Source organism: Peromyscus leucopus, chromosome 8b (genome assembly GCF_004664715.2).
Source record: "Peromyscus leucopus breed LL Stock chromosome 8b, UCI_PerLeu_2.1, whole genome shotgun sequence".
Classification (NCBI taxonomy): domain Eukaryota; kingdom Metazoa; phylum Chordata; class Mammalia; order Rodentia; family Cricetidae; genus Peromyscus; species Peromyscus leucopus.
In genome coordinates, this window is record NC_051086.1 from 56,334,874 (window position 1) to 56,354,703 (window position 19,830).

Below are 19,830 nucleotides of genomic sequence, written 5' to 3' on the forward strand. Positions count from 1 at the left end.
TCTTTCCTGAATATTGGAATTAAAGGCATGTGCTACTATACCTAGCTATTTATTTATTTTTGCGACAAGGTGTTCTGTAGCCCAGGATGGCCTAGTACTTGGTTGTGGTCAAGGATAACCTTGAATTTTTGATCCTCTTCCCACTGCTTCTCCAATGCTACAGTTTTGCTAAGTGCCACACATTGGCACTTTTCTCTGTTGCCAGCATGGCTGGCCATATGGCCCAATCCTGTCGGCACAGAGGGTCATCATTGATGTTTCAGTTAATTGCCTAGAAGCCTTTTTTTTCTTAGCATTTGACATTTCAGAGTAAATGTACCTATTTTTTGGGGGGAATTTTTAAAAATATAATAGTATGTAGGAAATATCCTTACCTCTCTTTATTGTTTGAGACAGTGTTTTGCTATGTACCCCAGATTGATTTCAAACTTGTGATCCCAATATGCTGAGGTTATATGAAAGTGCCACCCAACCTCTTCTCTTGATAAATGGTTGGATATTAAATGATTAATGTTAGATATAAATGTTTCTGATGGAAACAGGAGTCCAGGTATTAGGTTTTGTGTTCTTTACTGCTTTGTGTGAACTTATGTGTTCATAGTTTCTCCATTTCACATTGCTTGACGTTATTATGGAGCAAAGCAATGGCACAGTCTTAGAGTTTTGTGCTATCCACATTTCTCACTCTGATGGTTTATTTCGATACATTCTGCACAAGACATCTTATATTTTATGTATGACTTAGTCATCCTGCTTAGCTTGTAAGTATACCACAAGAATCCTGTTAGATGTATTTGAGACTAGATCATCCCATGGAATTGAGGTAGAAGTTAAAATATTCCCAGCAACATGTAAGCATGGTCCACCGTGTGGAAATGCCATTGTGGTTTATTTTTTTCTTTTGCAGATTCATGTTGATAATCATTATCCATGTATTTGTCAGGTAGAACTCCTAGCTTACCTAGTTATGATGACATTTTTCTTTCTGTATCTCTGGATATTTTCTTCATCAGTGATTTGAAGATCAAGGTTGAGGGCAGGCACATCAGTGCTCACAAGTTTGTCCTGGCAGCTCGCAGTGATAGCTGGAGTCTGGCCAACTTGTCTTCCACAGAGGAGCTAGACTTGTCAGGTGAGTCTGACTTCATCAGAACACAGAACTAATGCACAAGACCTCTTGGCAGAAAGTTACAATGCATCACTATAAAATATATGTGGTATGATAAAAGTAAAATACTTATCAATTGATGGGAATATGAACCATTGAAATAACATGTCACCCTAAGTTGGATGTTCCATTTTCTTTTAATTTTTTTTTAAGTTTTAATTTATGTGTGGGTGTTTTGCATGCGTTTCTGTCTTTGCACCATATGCATGCAGTGCCCAGGGAGGTCTAAAAAGGATGTCAGATACCTTGGAACTGATGGTGGTGGTGCATCATGTGGGTGCTGGTAATTGAATCCAGGTCCTCTGGAAGAGCTGACAGTGCTCTTAACCATTGAGCTATCTCTCCAGCTTCAGGTTGTTCTTTATGATTATATTTAATCCTTGGTTAACGAATTAACTATTTTAGTATCTATTATGTTCTTATATTTAGAAAGTACAAGAATCTTTCAATAAGCTTATTTCTTTAAAAAATTATTACTGTATGTATGCTTAGCTTGGGAGATCAGAGAACTTTGTGGAGTTCTGGGGATTGAACTCTGGTTGATAGGTTTGTGTGACAAATGTCTTTATCTGCTGAGTCATCTCTCCAGGCCTGCTTATTTTAGCTTTTGCATGTAGTATATGTACATTTCCTTGTAGGTGTGTGTGCTGTGTGTGGAATCCAGAGGCTGATGCCAGGTAACTCAGTCATTCTTTCTATTGATTGACTGACTGAAGACAAGGACTCATCATGTAGCCCTAGCTGGCCTGTAACTCAAGATGTAGACCAGGCTGGCCTTGAACTCAGATATGCCTGCCTCTGCTTCTTAAAAGCTAGAATTAAAGGGGTATGGCCACCTTTAGTATCTTTTCCTGAAAATATTTTGCATGTATTTATTTATTTATTTATTTATTTATGTGTGTGTGTGTGTGTGTGTGTGTGTGTGTGTGTGTGTGTGTGTGTGTATGTGGATGGGTATATGTGTGGGTATGTACATGAGACCACAAGTGCCCTTGGAGCCATTAGAGTTCCCTGGAGCTGGAGTAACGGGATTGTTAGTGACTTGATATGGCTTCTGGAAACCTAACTTGGGCCCTCTGCAGTAATAATATGTGCTCTTAACACTGATATATCTCTCCAGCTCTATAGCTCTATTTATTTTTAGTGTGTCTGTGTGTTGGTGTGTGTCTATATGCATGGTACCTAAAGAGGCAGATCTCCCTGAAGTTGGAGTTAACATGTGGTTGTGAGTCTCTCAGTGTGAGTACTGAGAACTAAACTCAGGTGGTTTACGATAGCAGTATATGCTCTTAACTGCTGAGCCCCACTGTACAGTGATTTTTGTATGTGCATCTCTATTTGTTTGTTTGTTTGTTTGAGATAGCATCTACTGTGTGGATTAGGCTAACCTGGAACTCACAGAGGTCTACCTGCTCTGCCTCCCAAGGGCTACGATTAAAGGCATGAGCCATCATGCCAAGCTATATGTGTATCTCCTAATAACATGTTAAATACTTAAACATATGTAGTAAATTTCTTTCAAAACAAAACAATTTTAATAGGACTGTGGAGATGGCTTAGTGAGTAAAGGCATTTGCCACCAAGCCTGATGACCTGAATATGATCCCTAGAATTCACATGTTAGAAGGAAAAATAAAAATAAAAAACTCACCTCCTCAAGTTGTCCTCTAATCTCTACATAGGCATCATGATATGTATGCTCATTACACACACACACACACACACACACACACACACACACACACACACACGTAAATGTAATTTTAAAAAAGGTTTTTAGTAGATACACTAAATTACTTATATTATTGTCTTATGTATATTTGTAGCTTATGACTAAATGGAAGTTTTCAAAAGTTCACCTAAAATTGTATTGTTAGTATTTGCTTAACTATTCTTGAAAACAAGGCATGAAGCAAAGTTTTCATTGAACTCTGCCCTTAGTGACTATTGCAAAAAGTATAACATGGAGACTGTCAGGATATTAAAATAGGACATTGGACTGGGAGTATAGCTCAGTGGTAGAGTGCTTGCTTAGCATGTATCAATCCCCGGGTTTGATGCCGAAGACTGGGAGAGAGAATGGGGGTGGAGAGTAATTTTCAGAAGTGATTGACTATGAAAGCTCTACTGAGATGTCTGTTCAGAGGCTCTCCTGTTGAGAAGGTCTGTTTCTGTGTGCTGAGGACTGAGTGATTATGATGGGTCTCTGCCTCAGAGCTCATGCTCTGGGAGAAGTAATGGACTGTTACTAAATCAGTTCAAACCCGAGCCCTGAATGTAACAAAGTAGCAGCTCTATGTGCTGCTGCAGAAGAGATTTGAATGGGGCTGAAAGGAACATGCCAGGGGTGACTAACGCTTGAGCAGTATTGTACCGGAAGGATAGGTGTTGATCGCCTGGATTTGGGAGAACAGACCTTTCATGTTTTTCTGTTGTGAGTGAACTCTCTCTATGATAATTCCAAAGGTTTAACTTGAAGCCTGCACTTCTCCTTGTAAGCACAAATAAACATACATAAAAGCAGATTCGTGTGCACGGGTCATTCCTACCTAGGATGAAAATACCTGTATGGAAGGTCTTTACCAGAAAGGCTCCAGTCCATATGAGTGCACTCAGAGCTGTGGCTTTTCTTTTTAAAAATGTATCTTTTGAAGCCACATATCTCTGACCACCTATAAAATTAGGATAGTTTCTGAGAACCATTTGGTTATGAAATGTTCTTCACAAAATGTGTGGTAGTATCTTGACTCCACAATCACATATTTTGCAAGGCTAGAAAAGATAATAAAAAAGAGAATTATTCAAATTCGTTAGATGTTAAGAGTAGGCTACCATTTTTTGATACTTCCATTATAAAAAATTGGTGATTCCAGCAGTTATGAGACTTACGAAATGTACTTTGTTGTACTGTCAGTGACATTTTGGTCAGGGCTACATGAGACCCTGTTGTTTTATGGCTCAGAGTATATATGTTTCAGTGAATATACTGTGTGCATATGGAAAGAGAATGTACTGCAGTTGCTGGATATAGTGCTTTGCTTATTTACAGGACCTCTTACGTGCTAGGCAAGCACTCCACCACCACTCCACATACACTTCCACCCTACTTATTTTTTATTATGAGGTAGACTCTTGCCATGTTACCCAGGCTGGCTTGGAGCTCACTATATAGTTCAGGCTGATCTTCTACTTGCCATCCTCCTGCCTATATTTTGAGTATATATTATATGATTCAGCACTGTTCCAAGTGCTGAGATTACCTATGTTCACCAAGCCTGGGTGGATGTAGTCTTCTTTAAATACTATTATGTCAAGGAGACTGTTCACTGTTTCTGTATGTATGTATGTGTATATATATTCCTTTATGTCTAGTTTATCAATTCTTTAAAATTCAGTGTTACTATTCATTGCAATCTTGAGGTAAAAATTTTAGCTGGATAGGGAGAAAATGGGTGCTAGGGAAGTTCCCAGGAATCCCCAAGGATGACCCCAGTTTAGACTACCAGCAGTAGTGGAGAGGGTGCCTGAACTGGCTTACCCCAGTAATCAGATTGGTGAATACCCTGTCATCATAAAGCCTTTCTCCAGTAACTGATGGAAGCAGATGCAGAGATCCAGGAGTCCAGTCAAAGATAAAGAAGAGAGATTCTATGACAAGGGGTATCAAGATCATTATGGGGAACAACAACCAAACCAAACTAGTGGGCAGTCATGAAATTTAGATCAAGTGCTATGGAGCCTCCACAGGACTGGACTAGGCCCTCGGCATAAGTGAGACAGTTGTGTAGCTTGATCTGCTTAAGGGGCCAAAAGGGCAGTAGGATCAGGATCCATCCTGGGTGCATGAGCTGGCTTTTTGGAGCCCACTACCTATGTTGGGACACCTCACACAGCCTTTAGGCAAGGGGAGAGGCTTGGACCTGCCTTTACTGAATGTGCCAGGCTCTGCTGACTCTCCATGGGAGGCCTTACCTTCTTGTAAGAGGGAATGGGGGATGTGTATTGTGTGTGTGTGGGGGGGGATGGAAGGGTGGGAGGAGGGAAGAGGGGGAATCTGTGATTGGTATGTAAAATGAATAAAAACAATTCTTTTTTTTTTTTTAAACATGAAAACAGGTTATAATTCAAAAGTCCAGGGTTATTTGAAACTGGAAAATATTTTCTCTGTAGAAAATAGTTAAAATGATAACATTTCCCAATAAGCCCTTTTAAGCCAAATAATAGCTGAATTATACATATAAATATTGATTAGATTCTGGGATACAGAAGAAACCTGTCTTCATCTGTTCAGAGAGCTATGTTTTACTTAAGTTGTGTAAGTGAGATTCCTGTTCAAATTCCCCTTCACTGTTTGATGATTTACAGCGGACATTTTTCTATAGGCTAATCTATAATCTAAAAAGGTTTTAGCCTTCCCTCCTGAAAGTACAGCCAGCATATTCTTTCATCAGCTTGATACGTTACAAATTCTTATCCTGATAGTGAAATGTTTCACTAAATCTTGCCCAGTGATTGGGCAAAACCAAAACTTATTATAAGCCACAGTCATCCTAGGGTACCCCCTGCTAGGTAGCCTCCCTGGATTTGTGGGCTGTAGTCTGATTGTCCTTTGCTTTATATCTAGTATCCACTTATGAGTGAGTACATACCATGTTTGTCTTTCTGAGTCTGGGTTACCTCACTCAGGATGATATTTTCTAGTTCTATCCATTTGCCTGCAAATTTCATGATGTCATTGTTTTTCTCTGCTGAGTAGTACTTTATTGTGTATGTAAAAATGAATGAAAATTTTCTTAATAATTAAAAAAAAAGAAAAAAGTTGTATCCACAAGCCTTAATTTTTTTTTTTTTTTTTTTAAGCTGGACTGGTGGCATATTCATGTAATCCCAGGATTTAGGAGACTGAGGTAGGAGGGTTAGGAGCTCCAGGCCATCCTGGATTACCTTGTCATGACCTTGTCTCAGAAAATCAAAAACAAAGCAAAATGAAAAATTTCCACCATTACTATGTTACTGAGGAAGAGCAAGAAAAAAAGAAAAAGCCACTGTTTGTTTTTGCCCCACCCTTGTTCGTCTGGTTGTTTTAGTAGACAACAGTGAATCAATCTGCTTTGCTTACATCAGGTTTTCAGTTCCACTCAACATCACTTCCTTCAAACCCATCCTCCTCACTGTGGTAGTTGGAATAGAAGGTTAATCAGAGCTAATCTGTTGCCTAGTTATTAATAATGTAGTACTGGTCCTTACTGTACTTTTACTTGATAATTAAGAATTGAATATAGTTTCCTAACCTTAGTGAGCATCACAATAACATTATGGAATTGTTAAGGTGCAGATGCTGGGTCCATCCCCAGTTCTCTTCAGTAGGTCTGGGTGGGCTTGAGAGTTAAACTCTGTTAGGAGTCTGCTTGCTCAGGATTACTCTTAGAGAACTGTTATACAAACTGTGGCTTTAACTTTTCCTCTGGACATCACTTTCTGTATTCTGATTAATCGAAAGCTGATTTAATCGGAATAACAGTTTAGGTTTGTTTGTTTGCTAGTTTGTGTTTTGAGACAGGATCTCAAGTAGTCCAGCTTGGCCTGGAATTCACAGTATGAAGTCAAAGATGACCTTGAACTTTGGACCCTTCTGCTTCCCAATTGCTGGTATTAAAGATATATGCCACCACACCTGGTTTATGTCATCTGGGAATTAGCTCAAGGCTTCTTGCAAATTAGACAATCAATACTAATTGGGCCTAATCCTCAGCATTAGTTTAGATATTTTATTTATTTATTTTGGTTTTTCAAGACAGGGTTTCTCTGTGTAGCACTGCCGGTCCTGTAACTCACTTTGTAGACTGGCCTTGAACTCAGAGATCAGCTTGCCTCTGCCTCCTGAGTGGTGGGGATTAAAGACATGTACCATCACTGCCCAGTTCTATATCTGAACCCGGCCAGTTCAGATATTTTAAATGATGATTTTTATAGTAAATATTTCCTTCAAGTAGTTGTATAGTCTTTAAAAAATATATAAATAATATATTTATTAACTAAAAATCAAGGTACCGATTAGCTAAAAGAAAAAATTAATCATGAATAAGTTCTTGAGTTGATATTTTAGTATATATCTTTTCAGGTTCTTGATTAATTGTTAGATGATGGATAGACAGAGCTGTCTATTTAGATATATATGCATATACACAATGACACATTTATACTCTTATACATATAGCAAAAATGAGATTATATAAAATATATTCTTAGTTTTTTAAACCTCTGTAAATATATTGTCATGAAATGTATCTATTAGTCTTAATTGCTGCAGATTTGCCATTGTGTGTGTATATATATATTATATATACATAAACATAACATACATTATGTTTTTATTAACTTTCTGTTATATTCTTAAGATTTTGTAAGCAAAATGTGGTGGCTCATACCTTTAGTCCCACAATTTTGGGAGGCTGAGGCAAGAGTATTGCTGTTAGTTCTGGGCCAACCTGGGCTGTAAGAGTGAGAGATCTTATTTCAAAATAAACCAACATTTTATCTCAGATCTTCATTATTAAAATAACACATTTCTCTGTATTTACCCTATTGTTTGTTTAAGAGTAATTGCTGTGTAAAAGTTTGTTCAGTCTTTAAAAATCTTGGCTACAGACTGGAGAGATGGCTCAGTGGAGCCCTGGCTGCTTTTCCAGAGAATCTGGCTTTTATTCCCAGTACCCATACGGTGGGATGCAACAACCATCTGTCACTCCACTTCCAAAGGATTCAATACCCTCTTCTGGTCTCCGTGGGCACCAGGAACACAATTGGTGCATAGCCATACATGTAGGCAAAACATCCATGCATAAAATAAAGCCTTTCTAATCCCCAGTACTCCAAATAAATGACTAAAAATAAATAAATAAAACCTTGACTAGTCTGTATTAGAAATTCTGTTGAGTGTGGTGGTGCATGCCTTTAATGAGGTAGAGACAGGCAGAACTCTGTGAGGGCTACGTAAAGAGACCCTGTTTCAAAAGGAAAAAAATAAAAGAATGAAAGATATTCTGAAATTATCTTATGTCTCAATATTTTCCCAATGAATTTGACCCTATGGTTTCCTCATACAAAACTGTAACATTTTTTTTGAGTCAGATGCTGCCCAGACATTCTGTCACCATTTTTAGTGGCTGTATTGTTAGAAGTATCCACCAGAGAAAACCACTTGGGCACGGGTTTAAGCAAATAGAAAGTCTTTTATTAGCTGTCCTGCAGCTACACTGGGATTTTAAACACAAGAAACATATACTGGGATGACACACCTCAGTTAGCAAGAGCAGTTAGTCAGAAGCGGAATTACAGAAGCCAAAAAGCAAGATTAATAAATTTAGGGACTTTACCAGAACTATAGAACTTTGTTCCCTTTTTGCAAGTGTTGACTGCCTATGTGCTAGGTTCCAAGGCCTGAATGATAGTTCCATCATGGTGTCAATTGTGCTAAGGTCTGGGGACATATTGAGGGTGGGGGCCTGTAGCAGTATATTTGAGTTAGGTGGACTGTAATTGACTTTTCTAACCACAGGTTTTAGCGTTGCTTCTAGAAGGCCTAAGTGTGTCATCTACTTTCTTTTTCTCACTAGATGCGAATCCTGAGGTGACAATGACCATGCTTCGCTGGATCTATACCGATGAGTTAGAGTTCAGAGAGGATGATGTGTTCCTGACTGAGTTGATGAAACTGGCTAATCGCTTTCAACTCCAGCTCCTTAGGGAGAGGCAAGTCACAGCAGACCTGCTCAAGCCCCTGCAAGGTGGTGGCGGCTAAGCTTAATTGTGCCAGGCTGTGTGAACAGCTTCTGACATGTGAAGAACTGTAGGGTTCTCTAAAGGTGATGGGGCAGAGGCTGACTTCTCCCTTGCTCTCTGTTACTGGGAAGCTAATGGTGCTGGTGCTAGTTTGTTGTTCTTTCTTCTCCTGGTTTGTTACCTGGGGTTCTGTGTAAACTGACAACTGAATATGGAAAAATAGAATCCAGGGTCCAGAGTCTTGACTTTGCCTTCCATTCTGTTTTCTTCAACAGTTTATCTGCCTTTGGGTAGATCTAGCAAAGGAAGTCTTTGGTTATATACTCCTTTTTGGAAGCATTCTAATGCTTACATTAATCCAGAGAGTTTATGGTTCAGTAGGTTTTGTAGCCAGTATCGATAAGGGCTTATTTCATTGAAGTTAACTGCTTTTTAGGTCCCAAGGAGCTGGCACAATTCATTTTTATAGTGCGTTTTCTCTGTTCCTCTCCCAAGTTGGTAGAATTATAGGAGACAAAATGCTCATCAAAGGTGTCAGGCAGAATGCTGCAGAATGTTGCAGCTGTGGCTGATGATGGCCAGCTTGTTTGTTTTTTTTTTTTTGTTTGTTTTGTTTTGTTTTTTAAGATAGTTACTCTTTTTTTTTTTTTTTAAGATTTATTTATTTATTAGGTATACAGTGTCCTGTCTGCATGCATGTGTGCAGGTCAGAAGAGGGCACCAGATCTCATTACAGATGATTGTGAGCCACCATGTGGTCACTGGGAATTGAACTTAGGACCCTGGAAGAACAGTCAGTGCACTTAGCCTCTGAGCCATCTCTCCAGCCCAGTGTAGTCTTTTATAGTACTTCATAATCTCTTTTTATTCTTATGGGTGCATGAGAAAAAACTGGCTTCTCTCTTGGGTGATAGAAGGGCTAGTTTCAGCCATCAAGATGGTCTGTTTGTTGCTCTGTTGCCCTCACCCAGGAGATCCAAGAGACTCGGCTACCAGGAGCTGCTTGCTCTGTTTTCCTCTAGGATGGCCCCACAGCCCCACAGGAATCCATAGACTGAATCTTCTCAACTATCAGTCAGTGATGTGGGCCTGAGAACTGTTTTAGTATCTAAATCTAATTTAAACATAAACAAGTCCAAGGTGTATAGAGCTAGATTATTATTAATACAACTAACTTTAATATTGAGGCCCTCTAATTAACTATTATGTTTGTTTAGTAAGTTTTTGAACTACCTAAGAGTAAACTCATACTCATTTAATTAGATTGTTTATATCTTTTCCCCCAGATATCCTGAGCTTTCTCATTGACCATATCAGACTTGCTTATAAATTAAATTGCTTTAATAAAAATGTTCTGGGGTTTGTATGGATTATTTAATTGGTATAATGGATTCTTTAATTAAAATGTTTATTGTTTATTGATTGATTAGGCCTCATTACGATCAACATTACCAGATGCTCAAATCTGTACTGTTGGATGTGGCTATCAAGTTGTCTGTCACAGCTTTGTTAAGAGCTGGGATGGGAGACCAGGACTAGAGTGAGTGCTGGCTCTTCAGGGAGTCACAAGAGTGCCCCCTGCTGTCAGGCAGAGAAATGGCACATCTAAGATAATAACCCAAGAGGCAAATGCAGACAGTTCAGTGTGAAGTCAGTGGCACCAATTTCTGTGATAGAGAGGTCCTGATGGTTTAGAAATGTTAATAATTAAATTGATGAAAAAGTAGGTGTCTTAGTTACGGTTTCTGTTGCTGTGAAGAGACATCATGACCACAGCAACTCTTAACAAAGGAAAACATGTAACTGAGGTGGTAGCTTACAGTTCAGAGATTTAGTCCTTTATCATCATGGCAGGAAGCATGGCGGCATGCAGGCACACATGGTGCTGGAGAAGTAGCTGAGAGTTCTACATCTTGCAACCACCAGGAAGTAAACTATGACACTGAGAGAAGCTTAAGCAAAGACCGCCCCCACAGTGACACACTTCCTTCAACAAGGCCACACCTCCTAATAGTGCCACTTGCTATGAGCTTATGGGGCCCAATTACATTCAGACTACCACAGAAGGTTTTTATTTTTAATAATATCAGAAAATCTTTTACAAAAGAGTATTATGAAAATGAAAATATTTCTTCTGATTATAAATACATGTTCAGCGTATGTAATTTGGTTTGTTTGTTTGTTTGTTGGTTTTTCGAGACAGGGTTTCTCTGTGTAGCTTTGCACCTTTTCCGGAACTCACTCTGTAGCCCAGGCTGGCCTCGAACTCACAGAGATCTGCCTGCCTCTGCCTCCCGAGTGCTAGGATTAAAAGCATGCGTCCCCACCACCCAGTTGAAACTTTTTCTTACTGTAACATGTCTACATATTGATTTTAACTTCTTTTAAAAATGGTGTTGGAGGGTTGGTGAGATTGCTCTGCAGGTAAAAGTCCTTACTATACAAACCTGATGACCTGAGTTTGATGCCCAAAACTCACTTTGGAAGGGAAGAGCTGACTTGAAATTGTCCTCTGGCCTTTACACCTTTGTGGGTTGTGGTGCGCGCGCGCGCGCCGCACACACACACACACACACACACACACACACACACACACAAATAATGAATGAATAAATGAAAAAATTGGTGGGGAAGGGGTGGAGACAAGGTCTAGCCTTTGCTTCTCAGGTGCTGGGATTAAAGGCATATGCTACCACAACCAGCCCTAAATTAACTTTTAAAGTGCCCTGGGAGAGGTGCTTCTTTGCACCAAGTCTGCAGTGTTGATGGAAAATGGCTGTGTTCTTGTTTTGGTCTAGGGTTTGAAAATTTGCTCTTTGTTTTCCCATGTCTGTCCTCCTTCCCCTATCTCCACTCCACGGTCTGTCTCACTGCCTTCCTCCCCTCTTTCCCTACCCCTCTAACTCTTGAGGTCCTCCCCTGTTACCTAGTAGCTCATCTACTGAGATTGAGAATTACCTGCTATTCAATTATTAACAGCAGTATTGAAGTCCACTAACATTAGCTGTTAAGGTTTGCTACATCCCTTTTCCATTTTCCTTCAGGACAGGAATGTTGGGCCTTAGAAGGGAGTGGTGAGCAGAGAGGAAATGTAAACTTAGGAGCGTACCTCCAAGTGTCTCTTGAGCTCTGCTGAGTACATCTAACTTTCCTTCATCTTGAAACCCACAGAGTCTCAACACCTCTAAGATCAAGTACCATCCTTATGTCATAGAAGGGGAGACAGGGCTACAGAGACTTCATTTTTCTCTCACTACTAAATTCTTCTATGTGATTAGAAAAGTTTTTGTTAGCTGGGTGGTGGTGGTGGTGGTGGTGGTGGTGGTGGTAGTGGTGGTGGTGCACACCTTTAATCCTAGCAGAGGCAGAGACAGGTGGATCTCTTTGAGTTCGAGGCCAGCCTGGTTTATAGAGTGAGTTCTAGGACAGATAGGACTTTTTCACAGAGAAACCCTGTCTCAGGAAAAAAAAAAAAAAAAGTTTTTTGTTGAGGGTGAAGGAAAGGAGAAGCAGTGGTAGATTAGATGAGGGGGCTATGACTACCATTGGGCCTCTGTGGCTACCCGTGGAGGGGAATCTGATTGAAGGACCCTGTCTTAGCCTCCTTTCTCCGTAGGCCTCATTCTGCAAGAGGCACAATAAGGTCTCCAGGAATTCTGTCATAGAATAAATTCTGTATCTTCTATGCTAGGATATGAAGACAGCTTTGTGCCACAGGATTGTAGTTGATACTCTCTTGTTAGTCCTTCCTTCATCAAGTCTTGTTGCCTGGCTTTGTGGAGATACACATTGTGCCCGATTTTCTCTTGATGTACTGTGGTCTGATTTGTGTGTTGGCACTGGAGATTGAATCCATAGCCTCTTGCACACTAGGTCTGACTCATAATTAGTTCACTATCTTACCTATTTTGGGTGGTTTTTTAAAATGTAATTTATTGAATTATATTTATTTTATTTGTAAAACTTTTATTTGTGTGTGTGTGTGTGTGTGTGTGTGTGTGTGTGTGTGTGTGTGTGTGTATGTGTGTATGTATTGGGCGGGTATCTGGGGAAACCAGAACAGAGCACCAGATCCCATGGAACTGGAGTCACAGGCAGTTGTGAACATGTATTGGGAAGCAAACTTAGGTCCTTTGGAAGAACAACTGTTCTTAGCTGCTGAACTATTCAGTCCACATACATCCCCCCTACTCTCACGCCACCCACACCCCAATGTTGCTAGGGATTGAACACAGGGCTTCCCAAATACAAATATATCCTAGACACTCTACCACTGTCTTACTTTCCAGACCCTGAACTACAGTTTATTCACTTATTTTAATCATCATCATCATTATTATTATATATGTATAAGTGTTTTGATTGCATATATGTCTGTGTACAACGTAAATTCGGTACCCATGAAGGTCAGAAGAGGGCATTGGATCCCTTAGAACTGGAATTACAGGTGATTGTCAGCTGCCATGTGGGTGCTGGGAACTGAACCTGGGTTCCTGGAAGAGCAGCCAGTACTCTTACCCTCTGAGCCATCTCTCCAGCCATCTGAATTATAATTTATACAAAATAAAAATTTATCTTTTGGGAGGATTTTTAAAGAGGTATTTATTAAGCATAGACCCTCATATTTGAAATTGTGAACAATAAAGTTAGTATAATAGAATTGTCTGGAATATGCAGGCATGTTCCATATAATTTAGTGCCAAAGAACTGAAGCCAGTCTGTTTTGTGTTTGATTGCAAAATGGCCTATGCATGTGATTCAGAAGTTTCAAGTGATTACTTTTGAGGCTATTGAGGTTTTAAGCTTCATGATTTTCTTTTTGCAGGTTATTTTGATTCTGCTTAGAACAGTGTGGTGTAATATACTGTCTAGTACAAGACTACAAAGCACAGTGTAATCCCAGGCTGAGACAAGAGTAGTCTGACTTCAAAGCTAGCTTGGGCTACATAGTGAGACATCCTGTCTCAAAAATAAAATGTATATGATCAGTTTTAGTAAAATTATAATAAAAATTCAGTTCAGCCAGGCGGTGGTGGCACACGCCTTTAATCCCAGCACTTGGGAGGCAGAGCCAGGCGGATCTCTGTGAGTTTGAGGCCAGCCTGGTCTACAGAGTGAGTTCCAGGAAAGGCACAAAGCTACACAGAGACATCCTGTCTCGAAAAACCAAAAAAAAAAAAAAAAAGAGTTCAATAAGTAAAAATCTATACATAGTTCCTTATGAAACAGTGTTCAGTCTTATACCTTAGTTGTACTAGACATAACTGGTGCCTTAATTATTTTTTGGTTTATTTATTTATGAATGTATTTCCCTTACTAATACTATTCATCATTAATGAAAAATCTCTTACAGATGTGAGAAGGGTGTTATGTCTCTGGTGAATGTTAGGAACTGCATTCGCTTCTATCAAACTGCCGAGGAATTAAATGCCAGCACACTGATGAACTACTGTGCAGAAATTATTGCAAGTCACTGGGTGAGTGAGAGATTGGGAGGTGTGGACAGAGCTTTCACACTGGCAGCCAGCGGTCCCAGGGTGAGCCCTGCTTTCTGCAGTCGCCTCTCTAACACGTCATCATTGCTGTTGGCAGTCCTGAAGAACAAGCAGTTGGATTAGATGGCCTGTGAGGCTTTTTTCTGTTCTGAAACTGTTCTGAGGGTTTAGAGTGGACCCAGCAGAGTAGCTGAGGTTCTGGAGCGGAGGTCAAGAAGGAACACCTGCCTTTAGCATCATCCTTGAGAAGCCGAGACCCAGCGTCCGCTGCCCATGGAAGAGCTTCCTCCACTATAAGGGCATTCTTAAGTTCATTGTCTTGGGCTTTTATTATAAATAGCAGGCTTCACATTTCTGGTTATGGTTTGATTTTGTATTTTTTATGTGTATGCAGGTACACATACGTGCTTGTGGAGGCCAGAGGACAGCCTCTGGTAGAGTTACTCAGGTAGTATCCACCATATTTTGAGACAGGGTCCCTCACTGGCCTAGAGCTCTCGGGTTAGGTGAGTTCAGCTGGCCAGTGAGCCCCAGGGGTCCTCCTGTCTCCTCCCAAGCACAGGGTTTATAAGCTGAGCTTTTTTTTTCCCCCACCCCATTAAATGATAAATAAAACAACAACCAGTGTTGTTTTATGAACTAGCTTCTGTGATTGTTTTGTATACAACATTATGGGAAGAACCTTGGAATTCTACAGAAAGATTTCTAACAGAACTGGTATGTGTGTGGGCTTAGTGCCATGGACCTATAGCTCTTGGGAGGCTAAGGCAGGAGGATGCTGAGATCATGGTCTGAGCTGCAAAGCAAGTTCAAGACCAGCCTGAGGAACTTAGCAAGACCCTTTCTCACAAACATTTTGAAGTGCTGGGAATATAGTTCAGTGATACAGTGCTTACACATGGCAGCTGACAATCACTGTACAGTGGCACACATGCCTGAAACCCTGGATTTGATCCCCAATAATACTAGAAAAGTGGGGTTATTGTTTTTTGCTTTGAGATAAGATCTCATTCTGTAGCCCAGGCTGATCTGGAACCCACTGTGTGTGATTCAGACTGGCCTCAAACTTATGGCAAACCTCCTGCCTCAGCCTCTTGAGTGTTGGGATTAAAGGCATGTGCTGCTATACCTGCTGAAAACTAGCTTTAAAGAACTGACAGAATGGTAACCTTCCCTTGCTGATAGGGCTACAGCTGTGACTCAGTGAGTTGTTTGTTGCAGTTCTGATTTATTTTGAAATCGCCATCTTCATAGACTTAGTAGGAAAAGGACTCTAAGCTCATGGTAGGGCTCCTGCATGGCTTGTTCCTGTTGAAGGTCAGCATTGATATTCGGCTGTCCAGTCTCTGAGGCCCAGCAGAGCTGTGATGAGTAGAGTGTGGTGGCAAGTGCTTCTTAATAGAGATCCTGACTCAGTTGTTTTCTCACTGTCAGACTTCGTGTGAGCTCTCTAGCCTCCATAGGCTTCACTTTCTTCTGTAAAACAGGCAAAGATAGTTGGGAAATGTTAAGACCTTAAAGTAGGGCTTGATACATGCTTAGTAAATGACAGTTGTTATTATTAACACTTTTCATTGTTTTTAATCCCTAGGATGACTTGCGAAAGGAGGACTTCAGTAGCCTGAGTGCTCAGTTGTTATACAAAATGATCAAATCCAAGACAGAGTACCCACTACATAAAGCTATCAAAGTGGAGAGAGAAGATGTAGTCTTCCTCTATCTTATTGAAATGGATTCTCAGGTATTGTAGAAGCATTTCCATTTTTTTCCTATCTCTCCCCAAACCTAATGCTATCTAGATTCCCTGCTTCCATCTGTACCGTCACTGGACAGTCTAAGAAAGTACTTCGGACATGTTCATGTTGCTTTTAAGCATTTTCTCTCCTGTTCTGTTCCTCAGAATTCCTCAGTCTTAGTACAATCTAAAGCCACATTCATATTTCCAGATGGTTGTCACAGCAGTACCTGACTTCAGGCCCCAATCTTTGTTTTTATTTCTTTCTAAAACAAGTTTTCACAAATTCAGTGCCCTAAACCAACACATATTCTGGTCTGGTTGAGAGCACTTCTTGCTTTTGCAGAGGACACGGGTTTGGTTCCCAACACCCACATGGCAGCTCAGAACCATCTGTAACTCCATTCCCAGGGAATCCAACACCCTCTTCTGACCTCTGGAGGCATCAGGCACACGTGGTCCACATATTACATTGAGGCAAAACACTCATGCACATAAAATACTGTTTAAAATAGTAACAGCAACACATCAGTTTATTACCTATCCAGCTTTGCCTGTTGGAGGTCCAAGCCAAAAGTCACAAGATTAAAATCAAGTTGTTTGTAGACTGTGGTCTTTTATGGAGCTGTGGGGAGGAATCTGTTTCCTGCTCACATAAGATATTGGCAGAACTCTCTAGTGGTCTAAGACCTCCATTTTCTAGTGAGCTAAAGACTGTTCTCAGCTTCTAGATGTTCCCACAGTCCTTAGCTTAAAAGAAGCATTGCTTCTATCTTTAAAGCCAGTAGAGACAGGTCAAGTCCTAATTTTACCCCTTAATGACCTACTCTTCTACATTCCTGTTTCACTGCCCTTCCCCACCCCAGACAGGGTTTGTCTGTGTAGCTTTGGAGCCTGTCTTGGAACTCACTGTGTAGACCAGGCTGGCCTCGAACTCACAAAGATCCGCCTGCCTCTGCCTCCTGAGTGCTGGGATTAAAGGCTTACACCACCGTCCAGCCTTCTGTTTCACTTTTAAGAATGAATATTGTGGAGCTCGAGAGATGGCTCAGCAGTTAAGAGGTCCTGAGTTCAATTCCCAGCAACCACATGGTGGCTCACAACCATCTGTAATGAGATCTGATGCCCTGTTCTGGCCTGCAGGTGGACATACAGGCAGAACACTGTATACACAATAAATAAATAAGTAAATCTAAAAAAAAAGAATGACTATTGTTACAAAGCGGGCCCCTGTGGGCTGGTTCAGAATCCTCCCTAGCTCATGGTGCTTAGCCTTAACACATCTGCAAAGGTACTTTTTGCCATGTAAGTTGACATGCTTACATCATCTGGTAATTAGGCATGAACATCTGTGGGGTGGGGGTGGAGGGTATTATTCTGCATACCACATTGCCTTCAAAGGAGTGCAGACAGAAGTATGGTTTATCATTAGTGTCTGTGCTAAAGAGGACTCTGTTAAGCCACCTTTTATGAAAATTTTATCTTCACTCTTTTTCATAAAGTTCTCTATGCTGGCTCGTCTGTGGTGTCTGTGTCCTGTGTTGTGTCTGGTGCTTGTCTCGTCCCTCCCCACTACCCCAGTGCTATCTGCATTTCTGTGGTGGCCTTCAATCACCTCTGTTGCCCTTTGCTCGCTAATCACTCTTGTTTTTCTGAGACTGAACACGTGCTCTCGGGAAGCCTCGTTGGAGGTGTGAGTGATGTTGAATCTGAGGACTAAGCAATGCCATAGTGCCAGAGCATTAGAATTGGCACTTGGGTAGGAAGTGTGGTGACACATACGTTTATGGGAGAAAGGCCATGTCTGTGAATTTGAGAGCAGCCTGGTCTACATACTGAGACCCTGTCTCAAAAAGGGTTTTCATCTGGGGATGATTAAAGTTGGTTGTATTTTCTGTCTGAGTGCTGATTTCCAGATTTCTCTGTGCAGCTCCCTGGGAAGCTGAACGAAATGGATCATAATGGAGATCTTGCATTAGATCTGGCTCTTTCACGGCGACTAGAGAGTATTGCTACCACTCTGGTTAGTCATAAAGCTGATGTGGACATGGTAGACAAGAATGGCTGGAGCTTGTTACATAAAGGAATCCAAAGAGGTAAGGAGAAGTGAAATTTACATTTTTCTCTGTACACAATATAACTCTCTATAATTATAGTTTTGAAGCTTCCTAACTCAGTTCCAGGAATTCCCAAAAGACCTTGAGTCTGCACACTTAGCCTGCATGGCTTAGAACTTGTGATTGTTGAGTCAGAGGGTCTGAAACACTATTGGCCTTGTCAGTTTGTCTGTTCAGAGGGCCACCGGGGCCTGAGTAAGAGAAGCTAGATAGATGATCTTTAAGAATTATGAAAGTTTGGAGCCAGGTGGTGGTGGCACACGCCTTTCATCCCAGCACTCAGGAGGCAGAGGCAGGTGGATCTCTGTGAGCTTAAGGCCAGCCTGGTCTACAGAGCGAGTTCCAGGACAGCCAGGGCTCTTAAACAGAAACCATGTCTCGAAAAGAGAAAAAAGGGGGAAAAGTTACCTTTGGAGTAGTGTGGTAGTAATTTCTGTGAGTTCAAAGTCAGTTTAGTTTATATAGTTAGTTTGGGGACAGTCAGAACTACACAGAGAGACCCTGTCTCAACAACAAAAATACAACCAAAAACCAAAAAAAGAAATACCTTTGGGGGCTAGAACAGTGATTAGTCATTTGAGAGCACTTGCTGCTCTTCACAAGACTTGGTTCCCAGTAAGTGGTTCCCAGCTGCTTGTAACTCCAGCTCCCGAGGTTCTGACACCATCTTCTGGTTCCACAGGTATACACCTGACGTTCACCCACACAGACATTTGCATATTAAGTTTAAAAAAATTAAAAAGTACCTTTGGCTCACATTGTGAGCAACATATTTCTACTTAATTCATTCCATTTTCTTCAGGAATTGTGCCAGAAGTCTGTTAAAATCTTAGGAAAGGCTTAAAGGCCCAGATAGCCAAAGTAATCCTCAGCAGACAGAGCAGTACTGAGGTACCAGCAGAGACGCCTGATCTCAGATTATGTTACGGAGACACAGGAACAAAAACAGCATGTTACCGGCCCAGGAACAGGCATGTAGACTGATGAAATAAAAAATTGACGACCCAGAAATAAATGCATAGTTATAGCATCCCAATTTTGAGAAATCTGTCAAAAACATACATTGGAGGGAGACTGGAGAGACAGTGCTGTGATTAAGAGTTTCTCTTGCCAACACCCATTTGGCACCTCACAACTGCCTGTTACTCAAGCTCCAGAGAATCTAACACCTTCTGGACTTCTTGGGCACAGACATACATGTGATACACATTCACAAGCACATATTAAAAAAATAATAAAAGTTAACAAAATACATTGGAGCAAAGACAACCTCTTTTTTTCTTTCTTTCTTTTTTTTTTTTTTTTTTTTTTTTAAGTTTTTCGAAACAGCGTTTCTCTGTGTAGCCCTGGAGCCTGTCCTGGAACTGACTCTGTAGACCAGGCTGGCCTCGTATTCACAGAGATCTACCTGCCTCTGCCTCCTGAATGCTGGGATTAAAGGCGGGCCGCCACCACTGCCAGACTAGACAACCTCTTTAACCAAGAGTGAACCTAGATCTATACCTCTCACCTTCACAGAAATCATTTCTGTGA

General features: G+C 40.8%; 1 protein-coding gene across 1 annotated transcript in view; it reads left to right on the forward strand.

Moving 5' to 3' along the window:
* The window catches only part of Ankfy1 (ankyrin repeat and FYVE domain containing 1), a 67,926-nt gene that overhangs the window by 11,491 nt on the left and 36,605 nt on the right, over positions 1–19,830 (forward strand). Inside the window, exons 3-7 of the mRNA XM_028888690.2 lie at positions 1,014–1,132; positions 8,785–8,920; positions 14,304–14,427; positions 16,037–16,186; positions 18,111–18,276. Coding sequence (XP_028744523.1) covers positions 1,014–1,132; positions 8,785–8,920; positions 14,304–14,427; positions 16,037–16,186; positions 18,111–18,276 — 695 coding nt within the window. The remainder of the gene's footprint in view (positions 1–1,013; positions 1,133–8,784; positions 8,921–14,303; positions 14,428–16,036; positions 16,187–18,110; positions 18,277–19,830) is intronic.